Source organism: Mytilus edulis, chromosome 2 (assembly GCF_963676685.1).
Source record: "Mytilus edulis chromosome 2, xbMytEdul2.2, whole genome shotgun sequence".
NCBI lineage: Eukaryota > Metazoa > Mollusca > Bivalvia > Mytilida > Mytilidae > Mytilus > Mytilus edulis.
In genome coordinates this window covers 80052744-80075761 of record NC_092345.1, presented here as the reverse complement: position 1 = coordinate 80075761, position 23018 = coordinate 80052744, and the positions used below count along the sequence as shown (strand labels likewise).

Below are 23018 nucleotides of genomic sequence, written 5' to 3'. Positions count from 1 at the left end.
CAATGGAAGAGATCTGCATCTTCTAAATCTAAACATTCAATTATAGTTGATAGCTAATTTTCTAAAATTCCAATGAATTCTGTCATTTAACAATAACTACAATATTTTTTTGAAATCTTAATAGTGTACGACTGAACTGCAGGCTAGGGCCATTTTCCATTTTTTGTGACAGTAAAAATTTTAAATAAAAAGACTCCATATGATCTGACGTACCATCCATTTAAAAAAAAAATAGCTATGGTATCAATCGTGAACATTGGGTATCTGATGACATGAATACGAAACTATCCAAGATATTTCCAGAGCTCCCATGATAGTGTATAGGGAATCAAATAGTCTGTGAACCTACTTGTGCTGGCTGAAGTGTCTGAGCCAAGAATTACCCCTGGGGAATGTTGTGTAGGTTGTTAAAAACCCTGCAAATGCTGCCTTCAGATGCATTACTCATCAACATTCTAAAGTGAGGTCACTGAAATTAACTACTGTATAGGATATTTTGCAATGTGACATGCAAAAGTTTCGAGGGTTATTAACATTCTTGAAAATTTGGTTGTGGCTTCCAATATTTTATTGAATCAAAGCAGTCTTTCCACAAATACACCAGGGGTGATAGAAGTGATTTCTCTGAGAAGTCAGATCATAACTTTGATGACTTCAACTGTATGAAGGTCCTAGTGACTGAACAGAACGTTGACTGTAGTGATTCCCCTTCCAGAGATTCACTATATCAGCATCTAAGAAGAACAAGTTGAGATATTGTGAACATTGATAAATACTATCTAAGCAGAAAAGGCAACAGCTCTTTCCAATGCAAGCGTTACACCATATTTTTTTCTTTTTATAATATTTATAATCAATACATGTGATATGAAAAATCTAAAACTTATTAATGTACTTGATGAACTGGCTACTTCTTTCTAGGATATATAAACTGGTAAGATAATTATAAAAAAAACAACCCAACAATTTTACTCTTTTTCAGTCTGAATCATGATTTTTTTAATGAAGTAATTGCACAGAAAAAAACAGTATATTTCATCCATCCTGACAATGAAGGAAAGTAAACAATAGGTTTAATTGTTTGAATACTACACAATGAATTGTGTTCAGGCCAGAAGATAAATTTGATCAATTTCATTTGAAATTATCATATTTTTTTTTTATTGTTATACAATAAATTGGTAGCTTGGATTCAGTATCGATTACACAGCCTATCAAATGAAGATCAGCAAGAGAGTGAATAAATTTAAGGGAAATTCAAAACCTTACTGATGAAAAAGATAAAATTGTGAACTGAAATTACTTCTAATTGCCCTTCAGATCAATTCAACAGTAATTCTACCTTCCTTAAAAGAAAACATAGCTGGTAACACATTGCCAGTGGAATATTCTACCTATTAAGGCATTTTTAATGTCCACTACGTCAAAAAAGACCCTCTTGTTTTTCTGTTTTTAAGGTTTTTCCCCTACGTGAGGAAAGACCTTATTAAGTGCCCTACCCCCATTTCTTGTTGAAATTTTCAAGACCAAGGACCATCCATGTATTATCAGATGAAGCTGTAAAGTCTTTTATCATCCTGAACAGAAGTTATCTCCCTTTTCTTCCCATTTTTTTCGACATGGCACCTCCTCTTTGTTTTTGAAGATATCATACCCTATTTCGACAATAGGTAGAGCTTATCATGAGGTATTGCCAGATAAGGCTGCATAGGATTTCAGCATCCCCTTTTAGAGTTATGTCCCCTTGAAGCAATTTCTTTTATTTGCAATTTTCAGTATTAGAAATAGAATCGATTTGAATATGGCAGCATGTACAAGAATAGATGGCGTTAATAAACATAAACAGTTATTTTTTATTCAACCCTTATAAGGAGCTATTTCCCTTGAAAATAATTGTTCTCTGCAACCAATAGAATATATATCAACTGTGGATTAAAAAAGTATAGGGAACCAGAATAGCAACTTACTATTTGGTGATTTTTTTTAAAAGCTACAAAAAAGCTACTCAATTTGACTATATCTACAAACAACAAACATATCATTTGTCAAAGTCATATCTAGTTCAACTATAAACAGTAAATGTTATAAAGTATAAATCTATAATGGTCATGAAAACATATTTTTTTCTCAAAGGTTTGGGAAATGTCTTTTTTCAACCTACACAAATTATTCAAAAGATCTCTGTCAAATCTTTCAGGAGTCCTAAACAAAAGCAAACAAAGAATAAATAAGTCAATTATTGTTATCTAAAAATCAAAAATTAACTGGCTGATATGTGTACTATAAAGAAGGTTAAACATGGCAGTACATAGGTACAAGTTCATATCAAAACCCAAAATCTTAAGCGCTTGACTAATTTTGCACTCTGTCACCGAGGTTTTATTTACATGATTTACTAGCCAACAGTATAATTTATGACTATCAATAAACCATGATCAAATTACAGAACTGTTTTTCAATATAGTTTTTTGTGTGTAAATCAAGAGAGCCTTTAAGATGTTAATTATTCTTATAAATAGTTATATGCAAAAACAGGCAAAATTCCTAGTTCAACTGTTCATGTCATCATGTTTTTTTCTCTCACTAGACAGTATACAAATTAAAGAATTCAAATGCTTTAAGAGGGGAGGGTCACAATCTTTTCAATACAGAATTATCGGAAGGCTTTTGAAACTGCATACTAAATATCAATGAATTCTTCTTGAACTCAACAAAATCTAAATATTGAAAACTTCAACAATGTAAAAATGCAAGCCACTGAATTGTGAGTAATGGAGCAGAGCCTTCTGGTTTCTATGAAATTGAATTGCAAATATTGTTGGGGGAAAAAAAAAAACATTTCCCAATTCCTATCCAACTGCAAAAAAATGCAATGTCAACATCATTACTTGGACAACTCTAAATTGAAATATGAAAAATTCAAAAACTTTACAATTTTATATGCAACCATTCAAATGTATCATACACATGTATTTAATATCAAGATTTTTTACTGTATTTTCTAACCATTATTTTTCTCCCAGGTTTCTGATAAACTTGCATGTTCTGAGAGAAGGGTAGGTTTTACCTCAAATGAAATTTTAAGAAAGTACAAATAAGTTTTTCTAAATACCCAAATGAAGAAAAAATTATGAGGTCATCATCCATTGAACCATTTTATTTCAACTAATTCTTATTGTGATGATTTACTGAATTTGATTGTGATAAATACATGTACATCTGTTTCACACCAATGTCTTCTATATGACCACTGAACTATTAACAATGAAATCAAGGTAATGTAACCCTTTACCAAAAATAAAGCACTGCACTCCCCCCTCAAATAGAGTTCCTAGATAACATTGGTAAGCAAACAATATTGTTTTTGCAGGTAGAAAAAAGTTGATACCTTATATTGGTTATCCAATTCAGAAATGATGGTAATAACAGTTTTTACAATTTGTTTTATTATAGAAAGAATATAAGAAAATGGAACTGATGAATACGAAAGATCCAACATAAAACATCAAATCAGAAATAAAGCACTGAGAGAGAAAAAATCACTATATATAGCAAAATTGTGCATGCATATTATTGAAAAATGTTTGCAGTATTGCAATGTGATGTTATCTGCCCCTGCGGACATTGTGGATATACCATACTGCACTCTCAGGATAATAAAACTCAATCAACATTATACAATAGAAATAATGCAAACAGAAATAAATCCTTGAGTAAATACAGTTGATTGGAAGTTAATGAGGTTTCCAGGACAAAAATAGTATAGATAGTCAGGTTGACAATACAGTGTAAATTTGATAATGCTTTTATTCAAATTAAAATAATTCAAACTCATAAATATTCTTTTCCAAGCTAAATCAACATTTGAAAAAATAAATATTGAAAATATCAATCAGTAAAAGTTTTCTATACAACAGAGGAATAAAAATATTTCACAACTAATTTGAAAGGATAATTGTAACTATAATGTCTATAATTTTTTTTTCAATTAAAACCAGATCCTTATTTTTGAATGCTTGAAGTTCATACTTTGTTGTTGAATATATATTTTTTTACTCCTGATATCTTTTCTGCAACAGTTTTAAATAACAGATATTCCTGAAATAATTTAAGGGCAATAATTTCAACAAGGAGTCAATAATGATTTAGGTCATGTTGACCCATTTGAAATCTTGACTTATTGATCATTTTGGCAAATTAAAGTGTCTATTTATCTCTTATAGTTAAAGATACAAGGCAAACATAGGGGGTAGCAGGGGTCCTGATCCCTAAAACCAGGGCTTAAAAACATGAAATCCTAATTTAAGGTCCCGAATTTAAATAAATTCAAATCCTGACATCCCGAAATTCGAAAGAAAAAAAATTCCCGGATCCCGAAAAGGTCAATCCAGAAATCCAGAGCTTAAAAATACTCGATCCTGGAGTTCCAATAAAGGTCCTATCTCCTCTCAAACAAAAAAAATTTAGTAAAAATCTTCATTAAAAGAGCAATAACTCTTAAAAAGAGTTGTCTGATGATTTCAGCCATGTTGACTTATTTGAAGTTATTGTCTTGCTAATCATTTTCAAAACATCATTTTCTCTGCATCTTTTGCAGTTTTCAAAACAAAAGACCAAAATTAAAACATATAACTAAGGCCAATAACTCTTATAAGAAGTCATACATAAATTGACAGCTGGCAGATCTCAACATTCTCAACATTTCTGCCCCTGTTAGATTTTCTCTATTCATAGCAGTTTTAAAGATAATAGACAAAACTTTTAGAAAATTGCAACTAATTCAGCTTACCTAAACAAATGCATATATACATACCGGTACTAATACAGATGGGAAACCTTTTTAATTTTGAAGTTAAAATAAAGTAATAAGAAATAAGGTCTTACCTCAAGAAGAGAAATAAATTTATTCTAATGGACTGTTTTGGTTCATAATCATTTATACCCAAACATGCTAGGGTCTTTGATACCTTGCTATGTGGTATGGGTTTTGGACCTTGTTGGAGGCAGTACAGTGACCTAAAGTTGTTTACTACTACGTCATTTAGAACAAGGAAGAGTCATCTCATTCACGTTTTCTTATTTTTATTTGTATCAATTAACACTTGTAAACATTTGCAGTGAGCTACTGACGATATTCTAACCTATGTAGCTCTTCAAAGTGTTAAAAACATTAAGATCACCATACTGGAGAATGACATGGTTACCACCACTTCTGGTGCTAAATATTATCAAAGGTTAATCATACCTGACCCCTTCTCAAAATCTCTATGGGGGATATTTAGCACAGGAGGCCATATAGTATAAATATAATATGTGCCTTTTATATATGATATATGACTTGAATGAGTATATAAATATGTATTTTAATGTCATTTTTACTAATTTGAATTGAAGTTTTTATTTCATATAATGGAGGATGTAGAGTCAACATCTCTCTTGGATCTCGCATGGTAAACAATATTTGGAAAGTTAATAGGTATTGGTTGACAAACGGACAACTGTGGTTGGGCAAATCAATTATCAAGTAAACAAGCTGTTCTTTTAAGTCCATTTGACTGTATAAATGCTCAAAGGAGATGTAATGATCATGGCATAAAATTCTATTCTGGTATCAATTAGTGACTGTTTCTAAGGTTTAACTCTTCTTGTTTATAACCTGTCATGGTGCAAACTATGTAACAAATATCAAGTCAATATCTTCATGCATGACTAAAAAGTGTTGAAAACTGATTATTTAAATGATTTTTTTTTTAAGTCCAAGGACCATAACTCTGCACAAACTCATTAGACTGGAACAAAATTCAAACTTGAACTGTTAGTTGTCATGATAATACAATGCAACAAATATCAAATCAATATCTTCAAGCATGAAGAAAAAAGTGTTGAAACTAATTTGCCATACTGATGGATGGACAGACAATCGAGTGGAAACCTAGGCTTATGTCCCCTTCAACTTTGTGGATAGATTACTAATCAGTATTCATGTTAGATTGCATTTGTTGTTTGTGTGAATTAGTATGAACTTTTGTGATTTGTGTTGATTTATATGCTCTATGTGGGCCCTTTAATTAGGAATAAAGATATTTGATATATACTTACATGAAATTTATCTGACTTGCTCTCTCTCTGTCTTTTCAGCAATTGTTTCTGGACTTTATCATCATCCATAGCATTAACGTTAATAGTCAGCGGAGAATACCTATCCATTGGCAGGGGCTCTATCTTTATATTTGCCATCCTCACCCCTGAAAATATATCAATGAAAACTTTAACCAAGTTCTAACTTCTAAACATTCTTTCAGTTTTAATGGTTTCTCTTGGTCAGGATCTTTCAACACTTCCCGAATTATAAAATGTGATCCACCACACAATTTTCCGCTTTCATTAAATGTGTCAGCAAACAATAACATACTTATAACATGTTATATGTATGTACTAACTACTTGATTGACAAAGTATAAATTAAGGAAACTAGTTTAAATGCACCATAAAGATATCATTCAAAAATCCTTAAAAACAACTGTCTTGATGTTTAAATAAAGGTATCCAGTACTAGTTCTGCAGGAGTGATTTAGTTTCAATAATAAGCATTTCTTTAATAAAACCATATAAACAAACATTTTGAATATCGAACTCTAAACTTCAAATCAATTTCCTTCAAAAGTTTTAATTTGAAATAACACTTCATACATCAGAGGTATTAACATATTATCATAGGACTCAAGTTTTCACAGATTTCAAATACTGTAAATTCAGAAATTATTGCATGCATACATTTATTATTGCTATTTTTTTCACAATAATTTCTGAATTGACAGTAAACCATAACTCACTCATCAAAATCTGAAAGCTTCCAACAAACAAGAATTGTATTGGTAATTAAATTTAAAAAACAAACCTCAATTCATCTAAGTTTTTGGAGAAACATTTCTGAACATATTTTATGAGGAATTTAGAAAAAAAAACCAGCAGATTAAAATTTAAGGCATAGTATAATTTTTTGTTAGCTCAGCAATTTTCACATAATCATTATAACTTACAAGAGGCCATGAGAGCACACAGAAGTTAACTTTCTTTGTTTCTATGAAGTTTGGTATATTACAAGACTTTCTATTTTTATTGATGTTACTTGATCCCACTTTGTCAGTAACTAACTTCACATAATATCGTATCATAATAAACATTATTCCTTTTTCCATTGCAATTCAACTTTCAAATATTGCACCATATGGATAAGTATGTTTTCATCTGTATTGATTAAGATTTAACTTGAGAAATTAGACATTAGTTTTGAGATACTGTCACTAAGTATTCTTTATGTTAAGTAGCTTTACTAAGTCCATTTTTGTATGTAATTATCGAGTGATATTAGCTTTGTTGGGGGAAAAACAGTATCATATTTACTACCAAAAGATACATGCAAGGTATCACATACATTTAACATTGTCAATGATCTGTGAGAAAGAGGTCATAAGAATCCTATCAGAAGTTTACACCTTAAAATAATTCTTTATGCCGAACAAAGTTAACCTATTGCTTAGTTACAGTATCTTAGAAAAGGAACTAAACGTGAAAATGGTGTCATGGTCAGAGAAGCCTCAACAGATAGACATGTTTCATGTTTCTCGTTTTTTATATAGATTAGACCATTGGTTTTCAGTTTGAATGGTTTTACACTAGTCATTTTTGGGGCCCTTGTTGTTTGGTGTGAGCCAAGGCTCCATGTTGAAGACCAAACTATGACCTATAATGGTTTACTTTTACAAATTGTGACTTGGATGGACTGGAGAATTGGCACTCATACGGTCATACCACATCTTCTTATATCTATGTACTGGTACCTTACAATCTATCTAGTAGTCAAAATATAGTGGATGCATTTCTTAATAGTTTCTGAGAAACAACCCTACCAGTAGATATGCAAACTTAACATTGACCAATGAATCATGACCTATATTCACCCTAAATACATGTACAGTTGATTTATTGTATATATTTATATTAGAACCAAACTGATGGTTAAATCAGTTAAATGTGAACCATAATCAACACCTCTTGTCCCCACATCTCCAGCACCAGTAGTGGGCTTTCGTCACTAATGCCAGTGGGAGCAATACCTCAACAGTCCAATCAAAAATATAGAAAAATTGTAGCCCAGTTCAAATTTTAAATATTTTGTTTATATGGAAAATCGTTATTATTTTAGTAGTAACAAGGAGTCTAGTCTCTGGTCAAAATCAGCACTCTCTTGGTAGTTTTTCTCAATTATAAAAAATCATTAAATTCTTAAGTTTCTAAGTAGATATGACTTGATCTCCATTTATCTAAGGAATATAGAAAAGGTAATGCCTAAACATGGAAGCACAATATCAAACCTATGTGACATAAAATTTGAGTAAAATACAAACTATCTTAATGGCCAAGTTGGAAAACAGAATACTGTGAGATCACACAACTTCTTTTATTCAATTAACAAATTGCAGCTGTAAAATAATTCTCACAAAAATAGGTTCAGTAGATTACAAAAGTAATCATTTCCATCAGAACTAAGATGTTTTTTATTGAGCTGATCAGTTCTGTTTTTTCTATAGCAAAAATTCCCAAACTTTTCCATAGAATCAAATGTTTATAAAATAAAAGAAAAAAATGTCCATAGTAAATAAAGGGCATATTCAAAAATTTTCAATTTCTAAAGGGACATAACTCTAGAAAAGTGAAAGCGTAGCCAGCTATGTTCAAAATTGATCTGTGTTTGGTGGAAATAAGCATTGTTTTGAAGTTTCATAACATTTGGTGGAAGCTAGAGAACAGAAATCAACTTTAGGATGTACAGACCGACATACAGATGAACTAGGGAAAAACTTGGACGGGAGCATAAAATGGATAAATGAAGCAGTATTAAAGAATTGACATATAACAAAAATTTATGATGTCCAGAGACAGATTCATGATTCATCAAGCATTATTTCATATATATATATATACCGTATTTATTCTAATAAACGCCCCGGGGGCGAAAACAATTTCCGAAAGGGGGGCGTCAATTAGAGAAACGAATTTCATACCTTACTTCATTGACCTTTACCTGAATTTTGTTGAAACAGACTATAGTAATATACACGTGTTTCTTATTGTCTCCATAATCTATAAATAGCGTTTATCGGTAATGTGACCTCATCTAATAATTTGTAAAAATTTTCGAATGAACAAACGTGCACATCAATGGAACATAATTTCAACAGCGTACTGTGTAACTGACAGATTTATTTTTGGAACTTGTTCACACTGTGTTGGATTATCGGAGTGGATTGAAACATGGGCATTATTGATTTTTCGTTTCATGTTTCTGAGTGACCGGGTTGATGTCTTAGCAATATTGTAATGAGGGGGGATAGGACCTTTATCGGGACTCTGGGATTGGGTGTTTTTAAGCTCGGGACTTCGGGATTGACCCTTTCGGGATACGGGAATTCTTCTTTTCTGATTTCGGGATGTCGGGATTTACTTTATTTAAATTCAGGACCTCAGGATTTTGTGTTTTTAAGCCCGGGATTTCGGGGTCAGGACCCATCCTATCCCCCTTTGTAATGGGTTAGTTTCAATTTTATTTTTTTAACTACAAAATGGGGGCGTTTATTAGAAGTCAAAAGTTCTGAACGCTTGATTTTCAATAGGGGGCGTTAATTAGAAGGGGGGCTTTAAATAGAATAAATATGGTATACATGTGTGTATATCACTGTTATTTGAAATGAAACTCAATGATATGGCAAGTATAAAAATACAATTTACCATATGCTTGCCAGGCTGGGCACTTCCTCAATATGAGTTGTAGAGATATCAATTCTTTTAAAGCTTTAAAACAGATGTTTAAAAGAAACAACAGAATCTTACCCTGTTATGAATGATTTCATTTTTTCTGTCCATTACTATTCAGAATTTGGTTATTTCATGACTCAGAATATTGCAATATTTAAATTATCAAATCTTTTAAAAAGTACTTAAAGTGCTCAGATTCATTTGCTTTAACTGTTGTGACATCTAAAATCCTTTTGAGGAACTTACTGATCGCTAGGCCTCAGAGTCCCAAAAAGTGTTGTCATATGGCAGAGAGCAATGATCCATCTATGGATAAACAGGGCATAAATTGACAATCCTGTCGCAGTTAAATGGCTTTCAAGTTAAAAATGTTACAATATTGAAATTGTAGTCGCCCCTTCAATGGGCATCCGGATTAAGGCAACCTAATTTGTCTTTTTAATTGTTTTGCTGACCTTTGATTCAAACAGTTTATTATATTGCAAAAAATTGAAAATAAAACAATAAAAAGCATTATTTTTAAACCAATAAATTCCTGCCAAAAAGTAATTTATGAATGGTTTATTTGAATTACTTTTTGACTAAAATTAGTTTGAATAGAAACATTTTAATTGTTTTAAATTTTTGTAATTAATGAAACCCATTCATCACCTTAATAAGGAATTATTGACCTCAGCTTTGCCGCAGTCCATGAACTGTTGTATCCCCTGAAATGCCATTTATCATACCAGCTAAAATGTTCTGATGCATGAGAAAAATTTCCAAACAACATTACAAGAGCCCATTGATAATGCCATCATGTTAAAGCATACTGCACTTAATTTTGGGTTTGTACTATCAGATAAATCAGAAGTGCAGTTTAAGTTTTTCTATATGCAAAGTTTTCCTAGGTTCTGTCTCTCTACCTCAATGGCTATAAATACAGTAAAGTTTAGAAATTAAGTTTATTTGAAATCTAAATATATAGAAGTATGTGTTTAATTAAGATTTATTTTGCATTCAATTATAACCAGTGTGTAAAACGAAAAAAATTCCACAGATATTTTTTTACCTCATTACAAAATAAACGTGATACACTCACTTGAATTCCTTTCAACTGTCTATCCATATCTTCTGTGTCTCAGAATTTTAATGTCCAACAACTTAAAACCACCATTTTTTGTTGTATCCTATCTTTCTGCTACAAATGTCGAGAAATCTCTGACATTAATTTAGGCACAGTTACACACAAGATTTTTTATCAAAACAGTTATTTCTTTCACATCAATTTGTGAAGTGAAGGCAATACACAGTTTGAAACAGACTACCTAAGATTTATCATGTGACCTAGTTTCTCTGTAAACATAACTATACATTGTACAAACAGATTTATGATTTACAAAAGTAGCCTTACACCTTCAGATTACCTGTCGACCCAGGTAATGCAACTTCTCCGCCTTCAAACCTTGCGTAGTGTAGTCCTTGGCTTTACAATAGAATTATAACACCAGAACCCGCTTGTGGAAATTTAAGCATGATTAATAGGAATGTTGGTATAATATGAGAAAATTGTTCAATAATTAAACCAAGGATCAAAATCTCTCAAGGTAACCTTTTTAAGTAACCTGCTGCTTAAAATATTAAATGGTTTCTAGAAATAACCAACCGGTGCGCTTCCTGAAAAATTCAATACCAGTTTTGATATCTTTGAATGAAAAAAAAAAGTTTACACACGCTTTATATATATCATATATATGTATTATAAACAAGTCTAAATTGAAAACAACGTTCAAACCTATGATTGCGTTGGATAAAAACCGCAATTTTTATATGTGTGCATGTAACAAGTTTCATTGAAGAGGGGTCTAAATACAACACTAACAACATTTTCCAAAAGACCAAAAGAGTGAAAAAATATTTTTTAACAAAATGCATTTGACTAACAGGTCAAACAACTGATTTTATTAATATATGTTCTTTCTGTACCTTATACAATGTAAGTCTAGGTTTGCATGACATCAAACATTTTTTTCAGGCCTTTTAAGATGAAATAAACATTTTTTGGAGAGATTTTAGATTTGTGAAACTTTTTATTCATTAATAACTTTTTCAACTAGGGTTCACTTTCTTCAAATTTGCAGTATGAATCATTCAATTTCCAATGAGAACAAGAAATACAATTTTGGTGTGCGACATCCATATACTTATAAATCTTACTTGCTTAAGGTCATGCTTTTCATGGGCTGCCTAAGAAATCTTAATGCTAAACCCTTTGGAATTTTACTGATTGAATATCTATTTGTGAAAACATCGTTCATAGTTGAAATTGTGCTTTGAACTGGCCTCCAGTAATTGTGAGTACCTGAGGACTGAGTTCCCCAAAAAACTTATGACAAAAGTTGATCCTTAGTATATAATAATGAATTGTACAAAGCTTACGATCAACTTAAGTCGTTAATGTTTTTGTGACTCCCAAGTCCTTTTAAAACTTTGGATCTTTGTTTATGCTCCTTAGTATGCTATCTCTAGGTCATGAAGTTTTCTCTAAGGTTAGACAAAATTATCAAAGTTCTCTAATTTTTCAAACCTGAGTATATGTATCCAAATACTAAATACCAAAATTAATTTATCAGTTAATCAAGTCATTAAATCCTCATTTGGTAAGAAACACGTTGTTGTCTCATTGACAATTATTTACACATATTCTCATTATGTTATGAGGAAAACACTAAATTTAGAAAGGGTTAATAATCGCTTTTTTTCATAATAACATATTATTTAAGTTTAATAAAAGTCCATGAAGCTACACCAATATCATTGATGAATAAAAATCAGACACCAACTTTGAAACCTAGATGTTATCATCACAGCAAACTTTGCTATTTTTGATCGTTGGCATGCAATACAATACATGGTTCGTTCTTATGTTGTACTGTTATACCACTGTCCCAGATTAGGGGGAGGGTTGGGATCCCGCTAACATGTTAAACCCCGTCACATTATTTATATATGTGCCTGTCCCAAGTCAGGAGCCTGTTATTCAGTGGTTGTCGTTTGTTTATGTGTTACATATTTGTTTTTCGCTTATTTTTTTTATATAAATAAGGCCGTTAGTTTTCTCGTTTGAATTGATTTACATTGTCTTATCAGGGCCTTTTATAGCTGACTATGCGGTATGGGCTTTGCTCATTGTTGAAGGCCGTATGGTGACCTATAGTTGTTAATGTCTGTGTCATTTTGGTCTCTTGTGGACAGTTGTCTCATTGGCAATCATACCACATCTTCTTTTTTATATGTATATCTTGTGTGTTCGTTTCCCCGTCTGTCTGAATAAATGCAAAAAAATGTAACCTGAATAATGCAAGTTCATACATAAACAGTTTGACAGCAAACAATGTAATGGCTTCTAAGGTAAGACATTGTGTTAAAGCTATTACCCTTAATTATGCTTGGCCTCAGCACATTTACCACTACACATAATTGTGCAACAACTGACAATGAAATCAAATCATTTGTGCAACAGGATGGACAACGTTTTATAAATATATAATTCAACACCATGTAATTCCTTCATACATTTTTTGGTTCATTAGAGAAGTCTTAAAATAAAATGAATTTCTTACAGGAAGTCTAATAATAATATCAAATATTTAATTTATTATTGATGATCAGAACATTTTCTTCAGAGTCAATTAAAAAAATAGCAACTACATTCAATACTGTATTCTAAGAAAATATTTCTCAACTTATAAAAATAAAATTTGGAATGTCATGGTAAATGATATGCTTGTCTCAAAAAGCATGTTTAACCCAGCCACATTCTTGCGCTTATCCCAAGCCAGGAGCCTATGTCCTTTGTTAGTCTAGTAAGTATAATTTCTAATTTTAGTTTCTTGTGTGTATAATTCAGAGTTTAGTATGATGTTCATTATCACTGAACTAGTATACATATTTGTTTAGGGGCCAGCTGAAGGACGCCTCCAGGTGCAGGAGTTTCTGGCTTCATTGAAGACTCATTGGTGGGCTTTGGCTGTTGTCTGCTCTATGGTCGGGTTGTTGTCTCTTTGACATATTCCCTATTTCCATTCTCAATTTTATTGCATATATAACATTATAAATGGACATAATTTGAAAGCAGTTATAGTTAGAGAACAAACCAAAAATTTAGCAGTTTTAGCATTTGTAAAGGGGCAAACACTTGAACAGTAAAAGTGACTCCACTAAACTTCAAACTTCATCTACTTTTTTGGTAATAAGCATATTGTATAAGATTCAGAACAGTTGGTTGAGGCAAACTTTAGAGAACAGAAACATAGAATTAAGCAATTTTTCCATTTGTAAAGGGGCATATCACTAGAAAGTCAAGAGAAACCACCAACATTCTCATTTGATCTCAGTTATTTGGTAATAAACATTGTGTATAAGTTCCAACCAGCCAGAATATGTACTCTGCCTGCTTTCTAAAGAACCATCATCAATGTACAAAATGTATTTCTAACAACACACATACCAACCTGTACAGCTGTACCAACCAATCAGAATGTACTCGTGTCTGCCATTTAAAGAACCATCATCATATATTACTTACAACCCCTACAATACCAGCCTAACCAGCTGTGCCAACCAATCAGAATGTTCTCTGCCTGCCAAATTAATAACCTTCATCACAAACAACCTAAACATATCAACCTGTTACATGTACAGCTGTACCAACTAGCCACAATGTTCTCTGCCTGACATCTAAAGAACCATCTGACATCATATATTACTTTCAACTTTTAGTTAACAATACCAACCTGGCCACTGTACAAACCAATTAGAATGTTCTCAGCCAGTCAAATTAATAACCATTATCAATGTATTACAAACAACCCAAACATACCAACCTGTACAGCTGTACCAACCAATCAGAATGTTCTCTGCCTGCCATCTAAAAAACCATCATCAAATATTACTTTCAACCCACACAATACCAATAAACCAGACTGACTTCTGTCTGTCATCTAAAACCAACAATGACTACAGCTACATGTTTAATGCAGGGAAAGCAGCAAATTGTCACCAGACTTAGTAGATCTAAGTTCCTATGTAGGACTTTATAAACCAAAAAAAGATAGATCTATTGTGTCACATTGTCAAAAAAAGTATCAACTAATTTTACTAGGCCTGCATAATACATTTTGTACATAACATTACTAACTACAAGGGTTTTACATATAACCAGTGATGATAAAGTATTTTATGAGATGAGATGTAAATAGCTCTGTTCACTAGAACAGATAAGTATGAGTTTATTGCTGACAGATATAATTATAAAATATTCATTTGTAACAAGTAGTGTGTTAAACAAATACATTTCATCATTTATCATATATATATGAAACTATTTAGAAATTATGGGTACACACATAAAGTAATGTAATGTCAAAATGTATGTATGTGTTACCTTAAGTACACAGATCAAATAAAATAAGTAGCAAATGATGTGCCCGTCCCTTTTGCAAAGAATAAACGTAAATAACTTCTCATTATCATATCAGAAATTTATAAAAAAATTAAAGGGAGTTTATCTTCATAGATATATCAGTCACCAAAGTTTCATGAAAACTGTCCAAAGTTCTTAAAGTAAAAGATATTTCCTGATAACTGGAAAATCATTCCCTTTTTCTGAAAAGAATGTGTCCAAAGTACACAGATGCCCCATCCACACTATCATTTTCTATGTTCAGTGGACCATGAAAATGGGGTAAAATCTCTAATTCGGCATTAAATTTGAAAGATCATATCCTAAGGAACATGTGTACTAAGCTTGAAGTTCATTGGACTTCAACTTCATCCAAAACTACCTGGACCAAAAACTTTAACCTGAAGCGGGACAGACAAACAGACGCACGCACGGACAAACGGAAGCACAGACCAGAACACATAATGCCCATAAATGGGACATAAAAATGTATAAAAATTAAAAAGGAGCAATAGACAACAGATATAAACAACTTACTATAGTTCAACAAGAACTGCTGAAAGCATTTTTGAGTTATTGTCCGAAAACTGGAAAATCCCCCCTTTTTTTTTTATAAAGAAAACCTCATAACTTGAAAACATAAAATCTAAACCGTATCAAATTTGAAAGGTAGCTGTTTTTGTTATTTTGAAATAAACTGCAAATGTTGAAAAATTAAATAGCCAAGTTTTCAGTCAATGAACCATGATTGTATTTGTAAAGGGTGACCCAAATAGTTTCTGTGGAAATAAGATATATGCCAATAGTAATACATCTGCATACTTAATTTCAAAGACTTCTCATGAGTCACAGAGTCACTGTCAGTGGTTCCCCTTTAACTGACCTTATCACAAACTTTAACATGTAAAATATGCAAATGACCAGGACTAAAAAGGGAAAGGCCAACTTATCACCAAGTAATTGTAAACTGCATATCAAATATCATGGACTTATCGTTAGTGGTTCCCCTTAATTTGACAAAACACTGCAAACCAAATATTGTTGACCTAACTGCTGGCTGGACCTTAACACAAATAAATACATTGTTGAAGCTGTCTTTGCCACAGGCAACAAAAACAAATTCCTCAAAGAATTCAGCCAAATGTGTTGAATAATTTGTTTTTGTTTTTTAGTATTTGTCTTTCATTAACAAGTCTATTCTTGCCTGGTATCGTAGTGTACAGAATTACTATCCAAATGAGGTTACAAATGTATGCCAGACTGTGATTCAAATCCTACTACACAGGAAGAGCTTGTAATCTATTTAGCATTAATGGATTATATACTGGTTTTCTTTGCTGTGGCCATGGTAATCCTCTTTAAAAAAGGGGGTAATCCTATTTCCAAGCCCCCAACTGTTCAATTAGAAACCATGCATGTGACTGTGGATTCTGGTTTACTGTTGGACATGGCAATCTTTTGTAAATTGAATCAGAGCATCTTTTCTATTTTACTTGATACATTTTTTTAATCATAGTCTCCAAACCTGTCCATTTAAAGGGTTAGGCTGCACACCCTTACTGCAATTTAAGGTTAAACAGTACTGCCATTGTTTATGGCAATGTTTTCCCTTCTCACTTTGGGTGGTAATAGCTGATCTTCCAGTTGTCAATGAAATTAACAAGTCAATGTCGTCATAGGTCAAAAAGCAATAAATTATTTATTATTTATGTTGCTTTTGGTTGCTCTGGTCTAGCATGTTTTTACTTCATTCTAAAATGTGTTGCTTATTTTTATTGCATGATATGTATGTCAGATTTCAACTTCGTATTACAGGTTTTTTATATGTCAAAATGAACTGTTTTTATATTATTTATATGTTTTTATATTTGGTCAAAAGCTCCTTAGAGCTTGTGTTGCTTATTTGCACTTATGCCGAATCAAAATAAAGTTTTCTTATCTTATCTTAATAAATAGATTATCATTGGTCATCAACTCGATTGCTTTTCTCACTGCTCAAGCCAGTATCAATCTCCTCGTTGAGATGATCGATAATCTATAGGTACATGTATCAAGAAATTGTTGTTTGAAAATCTCTTAATGTAGTAAAAACTTGATGCTTAATAATACCATGTCTTCAAACAGGACCAAAGAAGAAATAACTTTCTGTAACTCTTAAATAGTCTTCATATATATTTATGCTAATCTAAACACTGTCTTCATTGTTTTAGGTATTTCAAATCATTCATCATCTGATCAATTTATTTCAGCTGTAGAAACATTTTTTGTGGGGTTTGAAACTTCGTTTTTGTGTCTATATAAGATTTCATGGGGATTTAATATTGTGGTTACCAGTAAATGGAATTGATGATATATGTAGGATACATTTTTCGTGGATTTTTAATTTCCTGGATATATACTTTCAACAAAATTAAATCCTCCACGAAAGTTTCTGCTTTTCCAGTATACAAACAATAATTTGCACAGAAACTTCAGTTCAAATTAAATAAGGTAACAAGTACATGACTTCTTGCAAAATTGCATCCAAGTACACAAAGTCCAGGTTCATTTGCCCATATACATGTACAATGTACCTGTTTGTACAAAATAATCATGTTTGGTCTGCGTAGAATATATTACCTCCTGAACACCTTTTAAGGTAAATCAGATGGGGTGTATCAACCTAATGTTAATCATGATTGTATGCATATACCCCTGGTATGCAATGTATATATATATAGCAAAATGATTGAGAAGGGGGTCTTCCAGAATTTGACCTTATTTCATCTAACATGATAAATGCAAGATATTCAATTTGCATTTGATGGCATCATGGTGTAAAATAAATATACAGCATGTTTTATCATGATCCTTTATACATATATACATTGTACCATAGGTTTTCAAAACAGCTTTCCATTTAACTCATTTATATATCACAATGAAAAGCTATGTGTCAACATTTTGTAATACACTTCATAAAAAAATTCATGTCTTGTTAAAAACACAAATCAATTCAAAAGTAAATACAAAGTGTACAAAAGAGCTCAAAATTTCAAATTAAGCACACTTCAACTGTAAATTTTATTTACTTTTGAGTAGCTGGCATTTTAAAAACACAAGTGGTATGTGGTTAATTTAAGTTATTGTTCATAGATGGTACAAAATTAAGTTGTGAATTTTTGCACCAACTTGGTCAATATTTGTATTTTAATGTCAAAATTTATTCAAATTGAACTTTCAATGAGTCACTGTACTGTTCTATTTAAAGTTACAATGTATTACAACTTTCTTTTCATTGTTTATATTCAACTAAGTCTGCACCAAAATCTTTTACAATTTCTGGTCAGAAGACCAATATTCCAATATTTGTTTGAGTCTAAACAAAGTTTTCCAGATACTTATAATAACAAGTCCAAATAAAGTTTTACTAGACAGTGCTACTAAATACTAGTCTGATGCCCATGACTGTCAACTCTTACATGTACATGAACTAATTGAAAGAATCAATGCATTTTCTATATAAATAGCATTAATGGTATTACAATATACATCTCTCATTTTGAATGTACATGTATATAAGTTTCTCATAAACATCAATTTCTATTACATGTATTAACACCTTAAACAGTTTTTTACCACCAAGCTTCTGCACACCATAAACCAACTTATTTTCACAAGCGATTTATTTTCGCGACTTTCGTGAGTAGAAAAATAACTCAAATATGTAAAAATTGATTATGTATAATTATTAAATTGGTTGCAATGAATTGCATCCCAGTTAAATAAAAACCAATAATTTCACATGTGAAATAAACATGGTTATTTCACTCTCTGACGCCGTATATACAACAATAGGTGTTGTCAAGGGGAACGATCAAAACAAATTGTGAATGCGTAGGGAAAAATTATAGTTCCTTATATTTTCTACATTAATTTCATTAAAAAAGCCATTTGCCAATAGCTCAATGTAAGAATTCAAATATCGAAAAATATTCAACTCGTGACAGAAGAAGACTGTCATTAAGGTGGCTCAGGCCTATTCGAAGTTTCTATCAGAAGTGCCGTATTTTTTGTTATTTTATTCCTTACAGAAAGTGAATCAAATTAGTTGAAAACAAATAGGGGGTCACCGACCATTTAAGCTAAAATTTTTACTTTCAAACATTTATGTCAAAGGGACCATTTTTCAATGAAATGATAGGGAAAATAGGTGTTGACATATTTTTATCGGAATAACAAAAAAACGTTCTATGACACTTGGTCCAAAACTGCAATTTAAAAAGGTGAAATATAGCTTCAAAGGATGATAAAATAAAAAACATATGTCACCGATAAGGAAAAACAATTATTTTGCATTAAAACCCCAATTTTGGCGTGAAAATGCTGACAATGGGTGAAATGTCATTTTGACCCTCTAACAAATACGGATAATAACGGCAATATTCTATTAGTCACGTAACTACAACAATTTCACATTTCTGATCAATCAAAATATTAAAAAATTTTATATCGAATTTACGACTAATACTTTTGTAATTCATGCGTGAAATTATGCGCAGTCAAATAGTCCCAAGCCACCTTAAACTCATGCGAAACATGCATTTGTGAATTAATGTTGTTGCGAAATAAAATACAAGCAGTAAGCTAGGTAGGAGTAAAACCAATGAATACAAGTAATCCTGTGTTAGGATGCTAACACAAAAGTCACCAAAACGGACCCCACATCATTGTTCTGCGGTATCATTGATGCCAAATAATGTGTGTGTAAAGTTTAATTCAATATGAAGAATTAAATTTTTTTTGGACATTTTAGCTGTTTCCATGGCAACGGCGGCCATTTTGAAAATTTCAAACTCAAAATTAAAGTCTACACAAGTTAGGCAACATTTGTTATAAGTTTCATTAAATTTGAAGCATTTTGATTTTTTTAATATTTTTGCTGTTTCCATGGTAACGGCGGCCATTTTGAAAATTCCAAACTCAAAAGTCAATTCTACACAAGTTAGTCAACATTAGTTATAAGTTTCATCAAATTTGAAGCATTTTGAAGTTTTTCATATTTTTGCTGTTTCCATGGTAACGGCGGCCATTTTGAAAATTCCAAACTCAAAAGTCAATTCTACACAAGTTAGTCAACATTAGTTATAAGTTTCATCAAATTTGAAGCATTTTGAAGTTTTTCATATTTTTGCTGTTTCCATGGTAACGGCGGCCATTTTGAATATTCCACAGACAAAGTGCTGCTGCAAATTGTTCTCTCCATAATTATATACCATCATATACCATTAAATGTGTCTAGAATAAATTTAACTTTGATGTTCTGGAATGTTCCATGAAAATTCACCCCCCTAAAATTATGCCAGGAGACCCCCTACTGAAATAAAAAAAGTTCCATGTTGAAGCAGACATGTGTCTCTTAATATTCATAGAAGTAATCATTATTCCATCTACTCTACATACAGTAGGAAATTTAAGAAATGTAAAAAAAAATTGACCCCACCCATCTTTGAGCCCCCCTAATTATGCCAAGATGACACCCTGGTATCACGGACATTGGGTTCTGCAACCCCCATGATGCAGACCCATACCCAGAAAAAATATAAAGTTTCCATCCTCTACTGCTTCCCAAAAAATGGTAGGACAGTTTAAGGGGTCAGAAAGAGAAGAATAAGAATAATAACTAGATTTGCCATTGCAAGCAATAGCGGATGTCACCCTTCCCCCCATTGTCACTAAGCGGTAGCCATTTCAAAACAACTTAACAGTGAATGCAGATCTATGAATTGCGATATATCTTTCTGTAAATTTTCACTAATATAAGAGCATTGTCAAAAGTTTCACATTTCTGCTGTTTCCATGGCAACGGCAGCCATTTTGAAAATTGCAAAGTCAAAAGTCTCATCTATACATGCCAGTTGACAATAATATTAAGTTTGATTAAGTTTGGAGCATTTTGAAAATATTTGACATTTCTGCAGTTGCCATGGCAACGGTGGCCATTTTGGAAATTCCAACTCCAAAAGACTCATGCAGACTTGACAGTCAACAATCATACTAAGTATCAATACTTTTTGAGCATTTTGAAATTTTTGAAATTTTTGACATTTTGGCTGGTTTCTATGGTAACACAGACCATTCCAAATTTCTAATGGCAGATACCACATTGGTACATGGGAGGGAACATACCATAAGAGTTTCAATGGATTTGACCTACCATTTTAAGGAAGTAAATGCCACTTTTTAAGGTTTTTAAAGCGTTTTGACCTTTTTGCCTTGTTTCCATGGTAACGGCAGACATTTTTGAAATTCCAACGCCAAATTACACATCTACCAATGTTGCTCATCGTTCCTGTGGAGTTTTTTTAAATTTGGAGCATTTTGATATTTTGGAAATTTTTGGTGTAGTTTCCATGGCAACATGATAGTTCCAATGATTGCCAAAATCATCCAAAACCAGTATGTGCCCGGCACCTACATTGTATCAAAATATAATGATTCTAAGTTAAAGCAACTCCAAATATTCCATTAAAACCAAAAACTGGAATTTTTCACATTTGTTCCGTTTCCATGGTAACGGCAGCCATTTTTAATGGTCTTATGACCTACTGCAACCCGAAATTTTGTGTTCCTCATTATAGTCAACTATCATTAAGATTGGTTCCATTGTCTCCAAGAAAACTGCCGGACAAAATCATTGGAAGAATAAGAATAATAATAGTAAAGAAACAGAGGAAAAGCAATATGTCACCCGACATTGTCGATCGGGTGACATAATAATAAGAAACGATACAAAAACAATAAGTCCCCAAAACTCCGTTTTGGTGACTTAAATATATTTTAAATGAAAATTGAAAGATACATTTTTAATTATTTTACAGCTTGCAGTGAGTTTAAAAGCTATTTGGTTATCTGCTTCTGTATCTCTTTTACAAGTCTTGAAAACAAATGACTTAGCCTTTCATCATCATGACAATATTCATTATTCATTTTGTCAAATTATAAATAATTCTCTAACAAAAACCAGTTTACGTTTTCAGAATGTCACTATATGAATAACACATAGTTGAGAGGTTGATAGAGCAGACTGTTACCCCTAGAAAACATTGTCAACCCCTGCGAAGCTAAGGTTTACAAAAATGTACAATGCTTTTTTGAGGGGTACCAATCTGCTCTATCACCCTCTCAGCTATGCGTTATTCAATTTATTATACTGAATGTCCTATCATTATTGTCTTTTACAGAATAATTTTATGTTAAAAGTATTTTCTGTTTTCAAATACATAACAACGTTACAGGTCTTAGAAAAAACAACAAAAGTGAGGCAAGATGTTTTATTTTGACATTCAAATAATAAAATCTGCGCCAAAACTTAGAACTAAAGCATTGTATTTTATTTAATGGATATAAATTCAATTCATTGTCCTTTCAATTATCGATTTTTGATTGGTCCGGACGAGAGGGTGACATTCAAAAAATTGTCACCCGCTCAGCCTTGTGACAAAGTAAATTAACACCCTGGTATTAGTCAATAACAAACTATAGCAATACTAATGTCTAATTCAACACAAACCATTTATATTTAAAACGGATGCAAACAGATCCAGGGAGAGAATGTGAAAGGGGATGAATGAGAAATTAAGAGAATGGGAGCGAACATGATTGTGGGCAAACAGACCTGGATTCAAGTTTAAAACGTGGACAGGTGGATAAGCCGGTCAGGAATCCACCTTATCATCACTATTTGTCCCTCATTACTGGACATCACAAAAGTTCCCAG

At 32.0% G+C, this 23018-nt stretch overlaps 1 protein-coding gene across 2 annotated transcripts in view; it reads right to left on the bottom strand.

Annotated features, from left to right (window-relative positions):
- The window catches only part of LOC139513083 (uncharacterized), a 51802-nt gene that overhangs the window by 28108 nt on the left and 676 nt on the right, over window positions 1–23018 (bottom strand). Inside the window, exons 1-2 of one of the 2 annotated variants that reach the window (XM_071301246.1) lie at window positions 10898–11282; window positions 6100–6245 (exon numbers count right to left, since the gene is read on the bottom strand). In XM_071301246.1, the coding sequence (XP_071157347.1) occupies window positions 6100–6237 (138 nt within the window). In that variant the 5' untranslated portion in view covers window positions 6238–6245; window positions 10898–11282. Of the gene's footprint in view, window positions 1–6099; window positions 6246–10897; window positions 11283–23018 lie in introns of those variants that run through there. The other variant, XM_071301245.1, reaches the window with a different exon arrangement.